This window comes from Physella acuta, unplaced genomic scaffold, assembly GCF_028476545.2.
Source record: "Physella acuta isolate Inbredline_101_S28 unplaced genomic scaffold, ASM2847654v3 ptg000392l, whole genome shotgun sequence".
NCBI lineage: Eukaryota > Metazoa > Mollusca > Gastropoda > Physidae > Physella > Physella acuta.
This window is the reverse complement of record NW_026731911.1, coordinates 89,964-105,814: the sequence shown is the minus strand read 5'-3', so window position 1 is coordinate 105,814 and position 15,851 is coordinate 89,964. Positions and strand designations below refer to the sequence as shown.

General features: G+C 36.4%; 4 protein-coding genes across 4 annotated transcripts; all 4 read left to right on the top strand.

The window, feature by feature from the left end:
* Positions 1–1,154: 1,154 nt before the first annotated feature.
* LOC131942164 (protein FAM32A-like) lies at positions 1,155–1,436 on the top strand. The gene has a single exon (XM_059301897.1). The coding sequence runs from the start codon at positions 1,155–1,157 to the stop codon at positions 1,434–1,436; it is 282 nt and encodes a 93-aa protein (XP_059157880.1).
* A 4,416-nt stretch (positions 1,437–5,852) lies between these two features.
* LOC131942163 (protein FAM32A-like) lies at positions 5,853–6,134 on the top strand. Its single transcript, XM_059301896.1, has one exon. The coding sequence runs from the start codon at positions 5,853–5,855 to the stop codon at positions 6,132–6,134; it is 282 nt and encodes a 93-aa protein (XP_059157879.1).
* Positions 6,135–10,545: 4,411 nt separating this feature from the next.
* Positions 10,546–10,827, top strand: LOC131942161 (protein FAM32A-like). Its single transcript, XM_059301895.1, has one exon. It carries the CDS (start codon positions 10,546–10,548, stop codon positions 10,825–10,827), a length of 282 nt encoding a protein of 93 aa, XP_059157878.1.
* A 4,433-nt stretch (positions 10,828–15,260) lies between these two features.
* On the top strand, positions 15,261–15,542 carry LOC131942168 (protein FAM32A-like). Its single transcript, XM_059301900.1, has one exon. The coding sequence runs from the start codon at positions 15,261–15,263 to the stop codon at positions 15,540–15,542; it is 282 nt and encodes a 93-aa protein (XP_059157883.1).
* The last annotated feature ends 309 nt before the right edge of the window (positions 15,543–15,851 follow it).

Here is a 15,851-nt window from a genome sequence, read left to right as displayed (position 1 = left end):
ATTAAATCCCATTCATCCCTTGGATCTATGCCAAACAACACACAATAAATGATATGCATAGAGGTGTGCTGATGCCCTGTGTGAGATGCAGAATGAAATAGTGTTTTTAAAAAAAAGGAGCCACCCAGTAATAAGTATGTGGCCTTTTTATGTCTAGTTTAAAGGATAGAATTAGCATGAAATGTGTTAAGAGAATAGTGTGTGCAGTTGTTGGGATAGGCATATTACTATGTAGGCCTATGTATGTATGTATATCTATCTCTACTTATTAAAGAAAAAGAATGACTAAACAAAAAAACAACTGTAACATGGCAGCTACACAGAGTGGGTGGGTGGGTGGATGAGGGAGGGAAAACTCGTTCAATGTAAACCAAACCGAGCTAATTGGGAATGGGTGGAGGCCCTGAAAAGGGCCGAGTAGTAGAGCCACAACAAGCAAGCCAGGTGGTTGTTTGCTGTTGTGTTTATTTGCTGGTGGTGTACTTGGTGACAGCCTTGGTGCCTTCACTGACGGCGTGTTTGGCCAGCTCACCGGGCAGGAGGAGACGGACAGCGGTCTGGATCTCCCTGGAGGTGATGGTGCTGCGCTTGTTGTAGTGGGCAAGACGGCTGGCTTCAGCTGAAATGCGCTCAAAGATGTCGTTGACGAAGGAGTTTATGATGGACATGGCCTTGGAGGAAATGCCAGTGTCAGGGTGCACCTGCTTCAAGACTTTGTAAATGTAGATGCTGTAGCTTTCCTTTCTCCTCCTCTTCTTTTTCTTGTCACCGGTGCGTACGGCTTTAGCCTTACCGGCCTTCTTGGCTCCCTTGGAAGAAACTTTAGGTGGCATGTTGTTTTCTTTTCAATGGCTTGAACAGAAATGAGGCGAACCGTTGTTGTTGTTGTTTTGTGGTTTAAAGTCCGCTTTCAAACATACGTTTATATCGCAGACTTTTTTTTTTTTTTTTTTTATGAAACAGCGAGGAAATTTGGAGAGTACGAGTACGAGTACGAACGCCAAGCCGCTGCGCAGCCAATCAGAACGCTCGCTTGGTGACGAACGGATTTCCTCGCCGTTTCGTATAAAAGGGCCGATCTCGCCCTTAAGTCTTCATTCATAGCCTGCAGCCGCAATCGTTGTGTCGCTATACTCTTCTCTTCCGGTTGTAAAATGGACGACGAATACGCAGCCGTCCAGAAAGGAGGTCTAAAACTGAAAGTTAAAGAACAAGGAGGAAAAAAGAAAAAGAAGAAGGACAAGGAAAAAAAGAAATTGGAAGAACACAATGCATCCAGACCATCCAAGACAAAAGCAGAATTAGCTTTTGAGAGGGCTAAAAAGAAAAAAATCCTTCAGCGGGCATTCCACAAAGAGAGAATTATGGAGTTCAACCAGCAGTTGGATAACTTGACTGAACACTTCGACATACCAAAAGTGAGCTGGACCAAGTAATATGTATTTGGACAGCAAGCTTTGACAATAGGTGGAGACGGCCCTAAAGTCTGTTTGAAGACACCAACCTGTGCGCCATCCACGCCAAGCGTGTCACCATCATGCCCAAGGACATCCAGCTAGCCAGACGTATCCGTGGTGAGCGTGCTTAAGAGGTTTCTTTTAAGCCCAAACCACCACCCCCTGTCCTCAACCAAGGTCCTTTTTAGGACCACCTGACAACGTTCAGATTAGCAGTGAAGGTCCCCCACCTCACGAGTTTCCACCCACCCACCCACCCACTACACCCCCTGCCCATGTCTGCCATAATATTCTGGCTTCATTTTAAAACGCTCTAGCTTAACTAAAATAATATAAACAGGAGGGTAGATCTATTCAAAATACTGTTTCAAAAATTACAATAATAATTTCACGGTGAAAAACAAAAGGCAGGCGATCCATGGTTAATTAAATGCTAATTTAAGGATGTTGCTTAAAAGGTTAGGTTGGCCTGGGACGCCAGTATTTCTCTAGAGTCTAGATCTAGAATTTCTAGATTCTGTAGGAATGAGTAGCCTAGGTATTAATAATTAAATGCATTAGTAATTATTAGTAGCTAACATAAGATTTAGTTCAGTAAAAACTAATAGATCTAGATTTTAGGTCCAATGTTGGCTGTCAGACTTGATGCTTGATTGTAATGATTATTAGGTTTGAGCAATTAATTTTTTTAAACATTTTTTTAATTATTAGTATTAGTGATAAGTCATCATTAGTGGGAGTAAATTTACTTCTTTCCAGTCTGGTTCTGGGTTTCCTTGTAGCCTATATAATCTAGATCTAGTTGGTGATAATATTAATAAATATTGTTTCCCATTTTAAATACTCAGGCGGTTTGTTTGAAAGTCTGACCGCAGCTCCATATTCATTGACTGTCGAAGCAGCGCATAAAATGAATTAGCTTATATCCAGGGCTGGCCTGGTCTGCCTGTTATTGTGACTGAATTGTCCTACAGACAAGACCTGAAGAAGCCCTCGTTAAGTAATAAGTGTACAGCTTGCTTTTAGCCTGGCGCGGGGATCTTTCACCGGCCACTTTAACATTCTGCGACAGGGCAGGCCTTTACTTTAAGCTTTAATCTTAGCTGGTTCCGCTTTAACACAGGGTATTCTTTTGTCTTTAAGTATACCGTTTTCTTTCATCAGCCTGGAACCCTGTGTCTGCTACCGGTATCTCATCCGGCAGGGCAAAACAATTTCCAGTTTTTAAATTAAGCTGATGTCATTTTTAATACCAATGATTAGGATTTTGGCACAATGCTTATTTTTCTATATACACAAGATGAATTTCACATCATTTTCTGATTTCAGTTTAAGTTTGAAAGCATGTAAAATGTCAATTTGTCCTGCTATGTGATTTTTCTTCATTTATTTTTTGCTAGCCCATGGCATCACATTATGAAGACTCTACTAATATCTTTAGGCTGGGGCCAGTACCTTAACCGACTGTCGTCAAATGAAAAAACTGACAGAAGAGCGCAATTTAATACACACAACAGATATATATGTATCCGAACAAACAAATAAATATATTTGAACATATATACATACCTTTATATACGCACACTGATATATACATATACATATATTTACATAATAAATACATTATATATGAATATATCTATATATATAATTTATTTATTTATACATATATATATATATATATATATATATATATATATATATATATATATATATATATATATATGTATTATATCCTTATATATTATGAATATATATATTAATTCTTATATAATATATATTTGTAAATATAAATTATATATATGTGTGTATATATATATCCTTCTGTTTGCTGGGGTAGAAGAAAAAAACTTATAATTATAATATTCTGAAGGATATTATTTTACTTGAGCGTCTTTCGTCTACACTCAAATATATATATTTGAATATACATTCAAATATATATTCAATGAATATACATTTAGACACACATGTAAATATATATATATATATATATATATATATATATATATACAAAACATGCATATATATACATACGTATATATAGACATATATACAATATTCGTCTATGTATATATATTCAATATTTTTACATTATATATAAATATATATAAATATATATAAATAAATATATATATATATATATATATATATATATATATATATATATATATATATTTAAAAAAATATATACATATATGAAATACTTTTTACACATATTTATTTATGCTTCTATAATATATGGAAGGATATTAATTTACTCAAGCATCTGCCTTGGGTGTTTATATAAAAAGAGAAGGGTTGAACTAATGAGAGGAATAAAAAAAATCTTTATATTCAATCTAATTTATTTATATTGTATATGTTATAGACTGGCATACATTTTTTTCTCTCTGGTTTATGTGAAAGGAGCTTGCAGGGATTCAAATTATTATTTTTTGCATTGAAATTCATTCTTTATTAATCACAGCTATGTTGCAGGCATATAAATACTTCCCTTTGGGCTCAAGTTGCTTTGAAAGAATCCTTGTCAGTATAGAACTAGTACCAGGACCATAAATGTATGCCCCAGGGCAAATGTTAAGAAAACCTCATCATTTTACAACTCCAACTGACCAGGGGCTTAAGAAATGATGCTTCTGCGCAAACTTTCTCGTCAGCCGGTAAGAGATCAACCTCCTTTTGATTGTTTAAATTTAATCTGTGCTGAAATCATTGTGCAGGCTGGCAAAGAAAACCATGAACTTCTTGAAAGCTGTGTACTTGAGCTCATGTTATTTTTTATTTTCTGTATTTTGAAAAAAAAAAAAGTATATATATGATAATAAAAAAAAAAAGTTCAGAGTATTTAATTGTTGTTTTGTCTTGTTAAAGAGAATGTATGTTGTGCAGAAGTGTAACCAACTCATTTTCAAGCCAGGACTAGCAAAAGACAAAACCAAAAGAATCATATGATATGATGGTAGTAGGAAAAAAGTATATCAGTGAACAAATGGTGGCAGATGCATGCCTTAGCAATCTGACATGGTAGCTTTAATGAAAGAAAAACAAAAATAATAAAAACACCAAAAGCCACACTCACACAGTTATGTTCAACATATATAATGAAGACAGAAAAAAACCAACCCACCAGAATGGATGTATTGTAATGAAAATGGCAGTTAGCACTGGTGATAAGAATCAAAGTGTTGGCTAATAATTCCTATTACAACAGCCAGCCTTATAATCTGAATTAAAACTATTAAATCCCATTCATCCCTTGGATCTATGCCAAACAACACACAATAAATGATATGCATAGAGGTGTGCTGATGCCCTGTGTGAGATGCAGAATGAAATAGTGTTTTTAAAAAAAAGGAGCCACCCAGTAATAAGTATGTGGCCTTTTTATGTCTAGTTTAAAGGATAGAATTAGCATGAAATGTGTTAAGAGAATAGTGTGTGCAGTTGTTGGGATAGGCATATTACTATGTAGGCCTATGTATGTATGTATATCTATCTCTACTTATTAAAGAAAAAGAATGACTAAACAAAAAAACAACTGTAACATGGCAGCTACACAGAGTGGGTGGGTGGGTGGATGAGGGAGGGAAAACTCGTTCAATGTAAACCAAACCGAGCTAATTGGGAATGGGTGGAGGCCCTGAAAAGGGCCGAGTAGTAGAGCCACAACAAGCAAGCCAGGTGGTTGTTTGCTGTTGTGTTTATTTGCTGGTGGTGTACTTGGTGACAGCCTTGGTGCCTTCACTGACGGCGTGTTTGGCCAGCTCACCGGGCAGGAGGAGACGGACAGCGGTCTGGATCTCCCTGGAGGTGATGGTGCTGCGCTTGTTGTAGTGGGCAAGACGGCTGGCTTCAGCTGAAATGCGCTCAAAGATGTCGTTGACGAAGGAGTTCATGATGGACATGGCCTTGGAGGAAATGCCAGTGTCAGGGTGCACCTGCTTCAAGACTTTGTAAATGTAGATGCTGTAGCTTTCCTTTCTCCTCCTCTTCTTTTTCTTGTCACCGGTGCGTACGGCTTTAGCCTTACCGGCCTTCTTGGCTCCCTTGGAAGAAACTTTAGGTGGCATGTTGTTTTCTTTTCAATGGCTTGAACAGAAATGAGGCGAACCGTTGTTGTTGTTGTTTTGTGGTTTAAAGTCCGCTTTCAAACATACGTTTATATCGCAGACTTTTTTTTTTTTTTTTTTTTATGAAACAGCGAGGAAATTTGGAGAGTACGAGTACGAGTACGAACGCCAAGCCGCTGCGCAGCCAATCAGAACGCTCGCTTGGTGACGAACGGATTTCCTCGCCGTTTCGTATAAAAGGGCCGATCTCGCCCTTAAGTCTTCATTCATAGCCTGCAGCCGCAATCGTTGTGTCGCTATACTCTTCTCTTCCGGTTGTAAAATGGACGACGAATACGCAGCCGTCCAGAAAGGAGGTCTAAAACTGAAAGTTAAAGAACAAGGAGGAAAAAAGAAAAAGAAGAAGGACAAGGAAAAAAAGAAATTGGAAGAACACAATGCATCCAGACCATCCAAGACAAAAGCAGAATTAGCTTTTGAGAGGGCTAAAAAGAAAAAAATCCTTCAGCGGGCATTCCACAAAGAGAGAATTATGGAGTTCAACCAGCAGTTGGATAACTTGACTGAACACTTCGACATACCAAAAGTGAGCTGGACCAAGTAATATGTATTTGGACAGCAAGCTTTGACAATAGGTGGAGACGGCCCTAAAGTCTGTTTGAAGACACCAACCTGTGCGCCATCCACGCCAAGCGTGTCACCATCATGCCCAAGGACATCCAGCTAGCCAGACGTATCCGTGGTGAGCGTGCTTAAGAGGTTTCTTTTAAGCCCAAACCACCACCCCCTGTCCTCAACCAAGGTCCTTTTTAGGACCACCTGACAACGTTCAGATTAGCAGTGAAGGTCCCCCACCTCACGAGTTTCCACCCACCCACCCACCCACTACACCCCCTGCCCATGTCTGCCATAATATTCTGGCTTCATTTTAAAACGCTCTAGCTTAACTAAAATAATATAAACAGGAGGGTAGATCTATTCAAAATACTGTTTCAAAAATTACAATAATAATTTCACGGTGAAAAAAAAAAGGCAGGCGATCCATGGTTAATTAAATGCTAATTTAAGGATGTTGCTTAAAAGGTTAGGTTGGCCTGGGACGCCAGTATTTCTCTAGAGTCTAGATCTAGAATTTCTAGATTCTGTAGGAATGAGTAGCCTAGGTATTAATAATTAAATGCATTAGTAATTATTAGTAGCTAACATAAGATTTAGTTCAGTAAAAACTAATAGATCTAGATTTTAGGTCCAATGTTGGCTGTCAGACTTGATGCTTGATTGTAATGATTATTAGGTTTGAGCAATTAATTTTTTTAAACATTTTTTTAATTATTAGTATTAGTGATAAGTCATCATTAGTGGGAGTAAATTTACTTCTTTCCAGTCTGGTTCTGGGTTTCCTTGTAGCCTATATAATCTAGATCTAGTTGGTGATAATATTAATAAATATTGTTTCCCATTTTAAATACTCAGGCGGTTTGTTTGAAAGTCTGACCGCAGCTCCATATTCATTGACTGTCGAAGCAGCGCATAAAATGAATTAGCTTATATCCAGGGCTGGCCTGGTCTGCCTGTTATTGTGACTGAATTGTCCTACAGACAAGACCTGAAGAAGCCCTCGTTAAGTAATAAGTGTACAGCTTGCTTTTAGCCTGGCGCGGGGATCTTTCACCGGCCACTTTAACATTCTGCGACAGGGCAGGCCTTTACTTTAAGCTTTAATCTTAGCTGGTTCCGCTTTAACACAGGGTATTCTTTTGTCTTTAAGTATACCGTTTTCTTTCATCAGCCTGGAACCCTGTGTCTGCTACCGGTATCTCATCCGGCAGGGCAAAACAATTTCCAGTTTTTAAATTAAGCTGATGTCATTTTTAATACCAATGATTAGGATTTTGGCACAATGCTTATTTTTCTATATACACAAGATGAATTTCACATCATTTTCTGATTTCAGTTTAAGTTTGAAAGCATGTAAAATGTCAATTTGTCCTGCTATGTGATTTTTCTTCATTTATTTTTTGCTAGCCCATGGCATCACATTATGAAGACTCTACTAATATCTTTAGGCTGGGGCCAGTACCTTAACCGACTGTCGTCAAATGAAAAAACTGACAGAAGAGCGCAATTTAATACACACAACAGATATATATGTATCCGAACAAACAAATAAATATATTTGAACATATATACATACCTTTATATACGCACACTGATATATACATATACATATATTTACATAATAAATACATTATATATGAATATATCTATATATATAATTTATTTATTTATACATATATATATATATATATATATATATATATATATATATATATATATATATGTATTATATCCTTATATATTATGAATATATATATTAATTCTTATATAATATATATTTGTAAATATAAATTATATATATGTGTGTATATATATATCCTTCTGTTTGCTGGGGTAGAAGAAAAAAACTTATAATTATAATATTCTGAAGGATATTATTTTACTTGAGCGTCTTTCGTCTACACTCAAATATATATATTTGAATATACATTCAAATATATATTCAATGAATATACATTTAGACACACATGTAAATATATATATATATATATATATATATATATATATATATACAAAACATGCATATATATACATACGTATATATAGACATATATACAATATTCGTCTATGTATATATATTCAATATTTTTACATTATATATAAATATATATAAATATATATAAATAAATATATATATATATATATATATATATATATATATATATATATATATATATATATTTAAAAAAATATATACATATATGAAATACTTTTTACACATATTTATTTATGCTTCTATAATATATGGAAGGATATTAATTTACTCAAGCATCTGCCTTGGGTGTTTATATAAAAAGAGAAGGGTTGAACTAATGAGAGGAATAAAAAAAATCTTTATATTCAATCTAATTTATTTATATTGTATATGTTATAGACTGGCATACATTTTTTTCTCTCTGGTTTATGTGAAAGGAGCTTGCAGGGATTCAAATTATTATTTTTTGCATTGAAATTCATTCTTTATTAATCACAGCTATGTTGCAGGCATATAAATACTTCCCTTTGGGCTCAAGTTGCTTTGAAAGAATCCTTGTCAGTATAGAACTAGTACCAGGACCATAAATGTATGCCCCAGGGCAAATGTTAAGAAAACCTCATCATTTTACAACTCCAACTGACCAGGGGCTTAAGAAATGATGCTTCTGCGCAAACTTTCTCGTCAGCCGGTAAGAGATCAACCTCCTTTTGATTGTTTAAATTTAATCTGTGCTGAAATCATTGTGCAGGCTGGCAAAGAAAACCATGAACTTCTTGAAAGCTGTGTACTTGAGCTCATGTTATTTTTTATTTTCTGTATTTTGAAAAAAAAAAAAGTATATATATGATAATAAAAAAAAAAAGTTCAGAGTATTTAATTGTTGTTTTGTCTTGTTAAAGAGAATGTATGTTGTGCAGAAGTGTAACCAACTCATTTTCAAGCCAGGACTAGCAAAAGACAAAACCAAAAGAATCATATGATATGATGGTAGTAGGAAAAAAGTATATCAGTGAACAAATGGTGGCAGATGCATGCCTTAGCAATCTGACATGGTAGCTTTAATGAAAGAAAAACAAAAATAATAAAAACACCAAAAGCCACACTCACACAGTTATGTTCAACATATATAATGAAGACAGAAAAAAACCAACCCACCAGAATGGATGTATTGTAATGAAAATGGCAGTTAGCACTGGTGATAAGAATCAAAGTGTTGGCTAATAATTCCTATTACAACAGCCAGCCTTATAATCTGAATTAAAACTATTAAATCCCATTCATCCCTTGGATCTATGCCAAACAACACACAATAAATGATATGCATAGAGGTGTGCTGATGCCCTGTGTGAGATGCAGAATGAAATAGTGTTTTTAAAAAAAAGGAGCCACCCAGTAATAAGTATGTGGCCTTTTTATGTCTAGTTTAAAGGATAGAATTAGCATGAAATGTGTTAAGAGAATAGTGTGTGCAGTTGTTGGGATAGGCATATTACTATGTAGGCCTATGTATGTATGTATATCTATCTCTACTTATTAAAGAAAAAGAATGACTAAACAAAAAAACAACTGTAACATGGCAGCTACACAGAGTGGGTGGGTGGGTGGATGAGGGAGGGAAAACTCGTTCAATGTAAACCAAACCGAGCTAATTGGGAATGGGTGGAGGCCCTGAAAAGGGCCGAGTAGTAGAGCCACAACAAGCAAGCCAGGTGGTTGTTTGCTGTTGTGTTTATTTGCTGGTGGTGTACTTGGTGACAGCCTTGGTGCCTTCACTGACGGCGTGTTTGGCCAGCTCACCGGGCAGGAGGAGACGGACAGCGGTCTGGATCTCCCTGGAGGTGATGGTGCTGCGCTTGTTGTAGTGGGCAAGACGGCTGGCTTCAGCTGAAATGCGCTCAAAGATGTCGTTGACGAAGGAGTTCATGATGGACATGGCCTTGGAGGAAATGCCAGTGTCAGGGTGCACCTGCTTCAAGACTTTGTAAATGTAGATGCTGTAGCTTTCCTTTCTCCTCCTCTTCTTTTTCTTGTCACCGGTGCGTACGGCTTTAGCCTTACCGGCCTTCTTGGCTCCCTTGGAAGAAACTTTAGGTGGCATGTTGTTTTCTTTTCAATGGCTTGAACAGAAATGAGGCGAACCGTTGTTGTTGTTGTTTTGTGGTTTAAAGTCCGCTTTCAAACATACGTTTATATCGCAGACTTTTTTTTTTTTTTTTTTTATGAAACAGCGAGGAAATTTGGAGAGTACGAGTACGAGTACGAACGCCAAGCCGCTGCGCAGCCAATCAGAACGCTCGCTTGGTGACGAACGGATTTCCTCGCCGTTTCGTATAAAAGGGCCGATCTCGCCCTTAAGTCTTCATTCATAGCCTGCAGCCGCAATCGTTGTGTCGCTATACTCTTCTCTTCCGGTTGTAAAATGGACGACGAATACGCAGCCGTCCAGAAAGGAGGTCTAAAACTGAAAGTTAAAGAACAAGGAGGAAAAAAGAAAAAGAAGAAGGACAAGGAAAAAAAGAAATTGGAAGAACACAATGCATCAAGACCATCCAAGACAAAAGCAGAATTAGCTTTTGAGAGGGCTAAAAAGAAAAAAATCCTTCAGCGGGCATTCCACAAAGAGAGAATTATGGAGTTCAACCAGCAGTTGGATAACTTGACTGAACACTTCGACATACCAAAAGTGAGCTGGACCAAGTAATATGTATTTGGACAGCAAGCTTTGACAATAGGTGGAGACGGCCCTAAAGTCTGTTTGAAGACACCAACCTGTGCGCCATCCACGCCAAGCGTGTCACCATCATGCTCAAGGACATCCAGCTAGCCAGACGTATCCGTGGTGAGCGTGCTTTAGAGGTTTCATTTAAGCCCAAACCACCACCCCCTGTCCTCAACCAAGGTCCTTTTTAGGACCACCTGACAACGTTCAGATTAGCAGTGAAGGTCCCCCACCTCACGAGTTTCCACCCACCCACCCACCCACTACACCCCCTGCCCATGTCTGCCATAATATTCTGGCTTCATTTTAAAACGCTCTAGCTTAACTAAAATAATATAAACAGGAGGGTAGATCTATTCAAAATACTGTTTCAAAAATTACAATAATAATTTCACGGTGAAAAAAAAAAGGCAGGCGATCCATGGTTAATTAAATGCTAATTTAAGGATGTTGCTTAAAAGGTTAGGTTGGCCTGGGACGCCAGTATTTCTCTAGAGTCTAGATCTAGAATTTCTAGATTCTGTAGGAATGAGTAGCCTAGGTATTAATGCATTAGTAATTATTAGTAGCTAACATAAGATTTAGTTCAGTAAAAACTAATAGATCTAGATTTTAGGTCCAATGTTGGCTGTCAGACTTGATGCTTGATTGTAATGATTATTAGGTTTGAGCAATTAATTTTTTTAAACATTTTTTTAATTATTAGTATTAGTGATAAGTCATCATTAGTGGGAGTAAATTTACTTCTTTCCAGTCTGGTTCTGGGTTTCCTTGTAGCCTATATAATCTAGATCTAGTTGGTGATAATATTAATAAATATTGTTTCCCATTTTAAATACTCAGGCGGTTTGTTTGAAAGTCTGACCGCAGCTCCATATTCATTGACTGTCGAAGCAGCGCATAAAATGAATTAGCTTATATCCAGGGCTGGCCTGGTCTGCCTGTTATTGTGACTGAATTGTCCTACAGACAAGACCTGAAGAAGCCCTCGTTAAGTAATAAGTGTACAGCTTGCTTTTAGCCTGGCGCGGGGATCTTTCACCGGCCACTTTAACATTCTGCGACAGGGCAGGCCTTTACTTTAAGCTTTAATCTTAGCTGGTTCCGCTTTAACACAGGGTATTCTTTTGTCTTTAAGTATACCGCTTTCTTTCATCAGCCTGGAACCCTGTGTCTGCTACCGGTATCTCATCCGGCAGGGCAAAACAATTTCCAGTTTTTAAATTAAGCTGATGTCATTTTTAATACCAATGATTAGGATTTTGGCACAATGCTTATTTTTCTATATACACAAGATGAATTTCACATCATTTTCTGATTTCAGTTTAAGTTTGAAAGCATGTAAAATGTCAATTTGTCCTGCTATGTGATTTTTCTTCATTTATTTTTTGCTAGCCCATGGCATCACATTATGAAGACTCTACTAATATCTTTAGGCTGGGGCCAGTACCTTAACCGACTGTCGTCAAATGAAAAAACTGACAGAAGAGCGCAATTTAATACACACAACAGATATATATGTATCCGAACAAACAAATAAATATATTTGAACATATATACATACCTTTATATACGCACACTGATATATACATATACATATATTTACATAATAAATACATTATATATGAATATATCTATATATATAATTTATTTATTTATACATATATATATATATATATATATATATATATATATATATATATGTATTATATCCTTATATATTATGAATATATATATTAATTCTTATATAATATATATTTGTAAATATAAATTATATATATGTGTGTATATATATATCCTTCTGTTTGCTGGGGTAGAAGAAAAAAACTTATAATTATAATATTCTGAAGGATATTATTTTACTTGAGCGTCTTTCGTCTACACTCAAATATATATATTTGAATATACATTCAAATATATATTCAATGAATATACATTTAGACACACATGTAAATATATATATATATATATATATATATATATATATATATATACAAAACATGCATATATATACATACGTATATATAGACATATATACAATATTCGTCTATGTATATATATTCAATATTTTTACATTATATATAAATATATATAAATATATATAAATAAATATATATATATATATATATATATATATATATATATATATATATATATATATATATATATATATATATATATATATATATATATATATATTTAAAAAAATATATACATATATGAAATACTTTTTACACATATTTATTTATGCTTCTATAATATATGGAAGGATATTAATTTACTCAAGCGTCTGCCTTGGGTGTTTATATAAAAAGAGAAGGGTTGAACTAATGAGAGGAATAAAAAAAATCTTTATATTCAATCTAATTTATTTATATTGTATATGTTATAGACTGGCATACATTTTTTTCTCTCTGGTTTATGTGAAAGGAGCTTGCAGGGATTCAAATTATTATTTTTTGCATTGAAATTCATTCTTTATTAATCACAGCTATGTTGCAGGCATATAAATACTTCCCTTTGGGCTCAAGTTGCTTTGAAAGAATCCTTGTCAGTATAGAACTAGTACCAGGACCATAAATGTATGCCCCAGGGCAAATGTTAAGAAAACCTCATCATTTTACAACTCCAACTGACCAGGGGCTTAAGAAATGATGCTTCTGCGCAAACTTTCTCGTCAGCCGGTAAGAGATCAACCTCCTTTTGATTGTTTAAATTTAATCTGTGCTGAAATCATTGTGCAGGCTGGCAAAGAAAACCATGAACTTCTTGAAAGCTGTGTACTTGAGCTCATGTTATTTTTTATTTTCTGTATTTTGAAAAAAAAAAAGTATATATATGATAATAAAAAAAAAAAGTTCAGAGTATTTAATTGTTGTTTTGTCTTGTTAAAGAGAATGTATGTTGTGCAGAAGTGTAACCAACTCATTTTCAAGCCAGGACTAGCAAAAGACAAAACCAAAAGAATCATATGATATGATGGTAGTAGGAAAAAAGTATATCAGTGAACAAATGGTGGCAGATGCATGCCTTAGCAATCTGACATGGTAGCTTTAATGAAAGAAAAACAAAAATAATAAAAACACCAAAAGCCACACTCACACAGTTATGTTCAACATATATAATGAAGACAGAAAAAAACCAACCCACCAGAATGGATGTATTGTAATGAAAATGGCAGTTAGCACTGGTGATAAGAATCAAAGTGTTGGCTAATAATTCCTATTACAACAGCCAGCCTTATAATCTGAATTAAAACTATTAAATCCCATTCATCCCTTGGATCTATGCCAAACAACACACAATAAATGATATGCATAGAGGTGTGCTGATGCCCTGTGTGAGATGCAGAATGAAATAGTGTTTTTAAAAAAAAGGAGCCACCCAGTAATAAGTATGTGGCCTTTTTATGTCTAGTTTAAAGGATAGAATTAGCATGAAATGTGTTAAGAGAATAGTGTGTGCAGTTGTTGGGATAGGCATATTACTATGTAGGCCTATGTATGTATGTATATCTATCTCTACTTATTAAAGAAAAAGAATGACTAAACAAAAAAACAACTGTAACATGGCAGCTACACAGAGTGGGTGGGTGGGTGGATGAGGGAGGGAAAACTCGTTCAATGTAAACCAAACCGAGCTAATTGGGAATGGGTGGAGGCCCTGAAAAGGGCCGAGTAGTAGAGCCACAACAAGCAAGCCAGGTGGTTGTTTGCTGTTGTGTTTATTTGCTGGTGGTGTACTTGGTGACAGCCTTGGTGCCTTCACTGACGGCGTGTTTGGCCAGCTCACCGGGCAGGAGGAGACGGACAGCGGTCTGGATCTCCCTGGAGGTGATGGTGCTGCGCTTGTTGTAGTGGGCAAGACGGCTGGCTTCAGCTGAAATGCGCTCAAAGATGTCGTTGACGAAGGAGTTCATGATGGACATGGCCTTGGAGGAAATGCCAGTGTCAGGGTGCACCTGCTTCAAGACTTTGTAAATGTAGATGCTGTAGCTTTCCTTTCTCCTCCTCTTCTTTTTCTTGTCACCGGTGCGTACGGCTTTAGCCTTACCGGCCTTCTTGGCTCCCTTGGAAGAAACTTTAGGTGGCATGTTGTTTTCTTTTCAATGGCTTGAACAGAAATGAGGCGAACCGTTGTTGTTGTTGTTTTGTGGTTTAAAGTCCGCTTTCAAACATACGTTTATATCGCAGACTTTTTTTTTTTTTTTTTTTTATGAAACAGCGAGGAAATTTGGAGAGTACGAGTACGAGTACGAACGCCAAGCCGCTGCGCAGCCAATCAGAACGCTCGCTTGGTGACGAACGGATTTCCTCGCCGTTTCGTATAAAAGGGCCGATCTCGCCCTTAAGTCTTCATTCATAGCCTGCAGCCGCAATCGTTGTGTCGCTATACTCTTCTCTTCCGGTTGTAAAATGGACGACGAATACGCAGCCGTCCAGAAAGGAGGTCTAAAACTGAAAGTTAAAGAACAAGGAGGAAAAAAGAAAAAGAAGAAGGACAAGGAAAAAAAGAAATTGGAAGAACACAATGCATCAAGACCATCCAAGACAAAAGCAGAATTAGCTTTTGAGAGGGCTAAAAAGAAAAAAATCCTTCAGCGGGCATTCCACAAAGAGAGAATTATGGAGTTCAACCAGCAGTTGGATAACTTGACTGAACACTTCGACATACCAAAAGTGAGCTGGACCAAGTAATATGTATTTGGACAGCAAGCTTTGACAATAGGTGGAGACGGCCCTAAAGTCTGTTTGAAGACACCAACCTGTGCGCCATCCACGCCAAGCGTGTCACCATCATGCCCAAGGACATCCAGCTAGCCAGACGTATCCGTGGTGAGCGTGCTTAAGAGGTTTCATTTAAGCCCAAACCACCACCCCCTGTCCTCAACCAAGGTCCTTTTTAGGACCACCTGACAACGTTCAGATTAGCAGTGAAGGTCCCCCACCTCACGAGTTTTTTTTTTGTGAGTTTATTGAGCTGAATGCCTATGTAGTAGTGTGCTA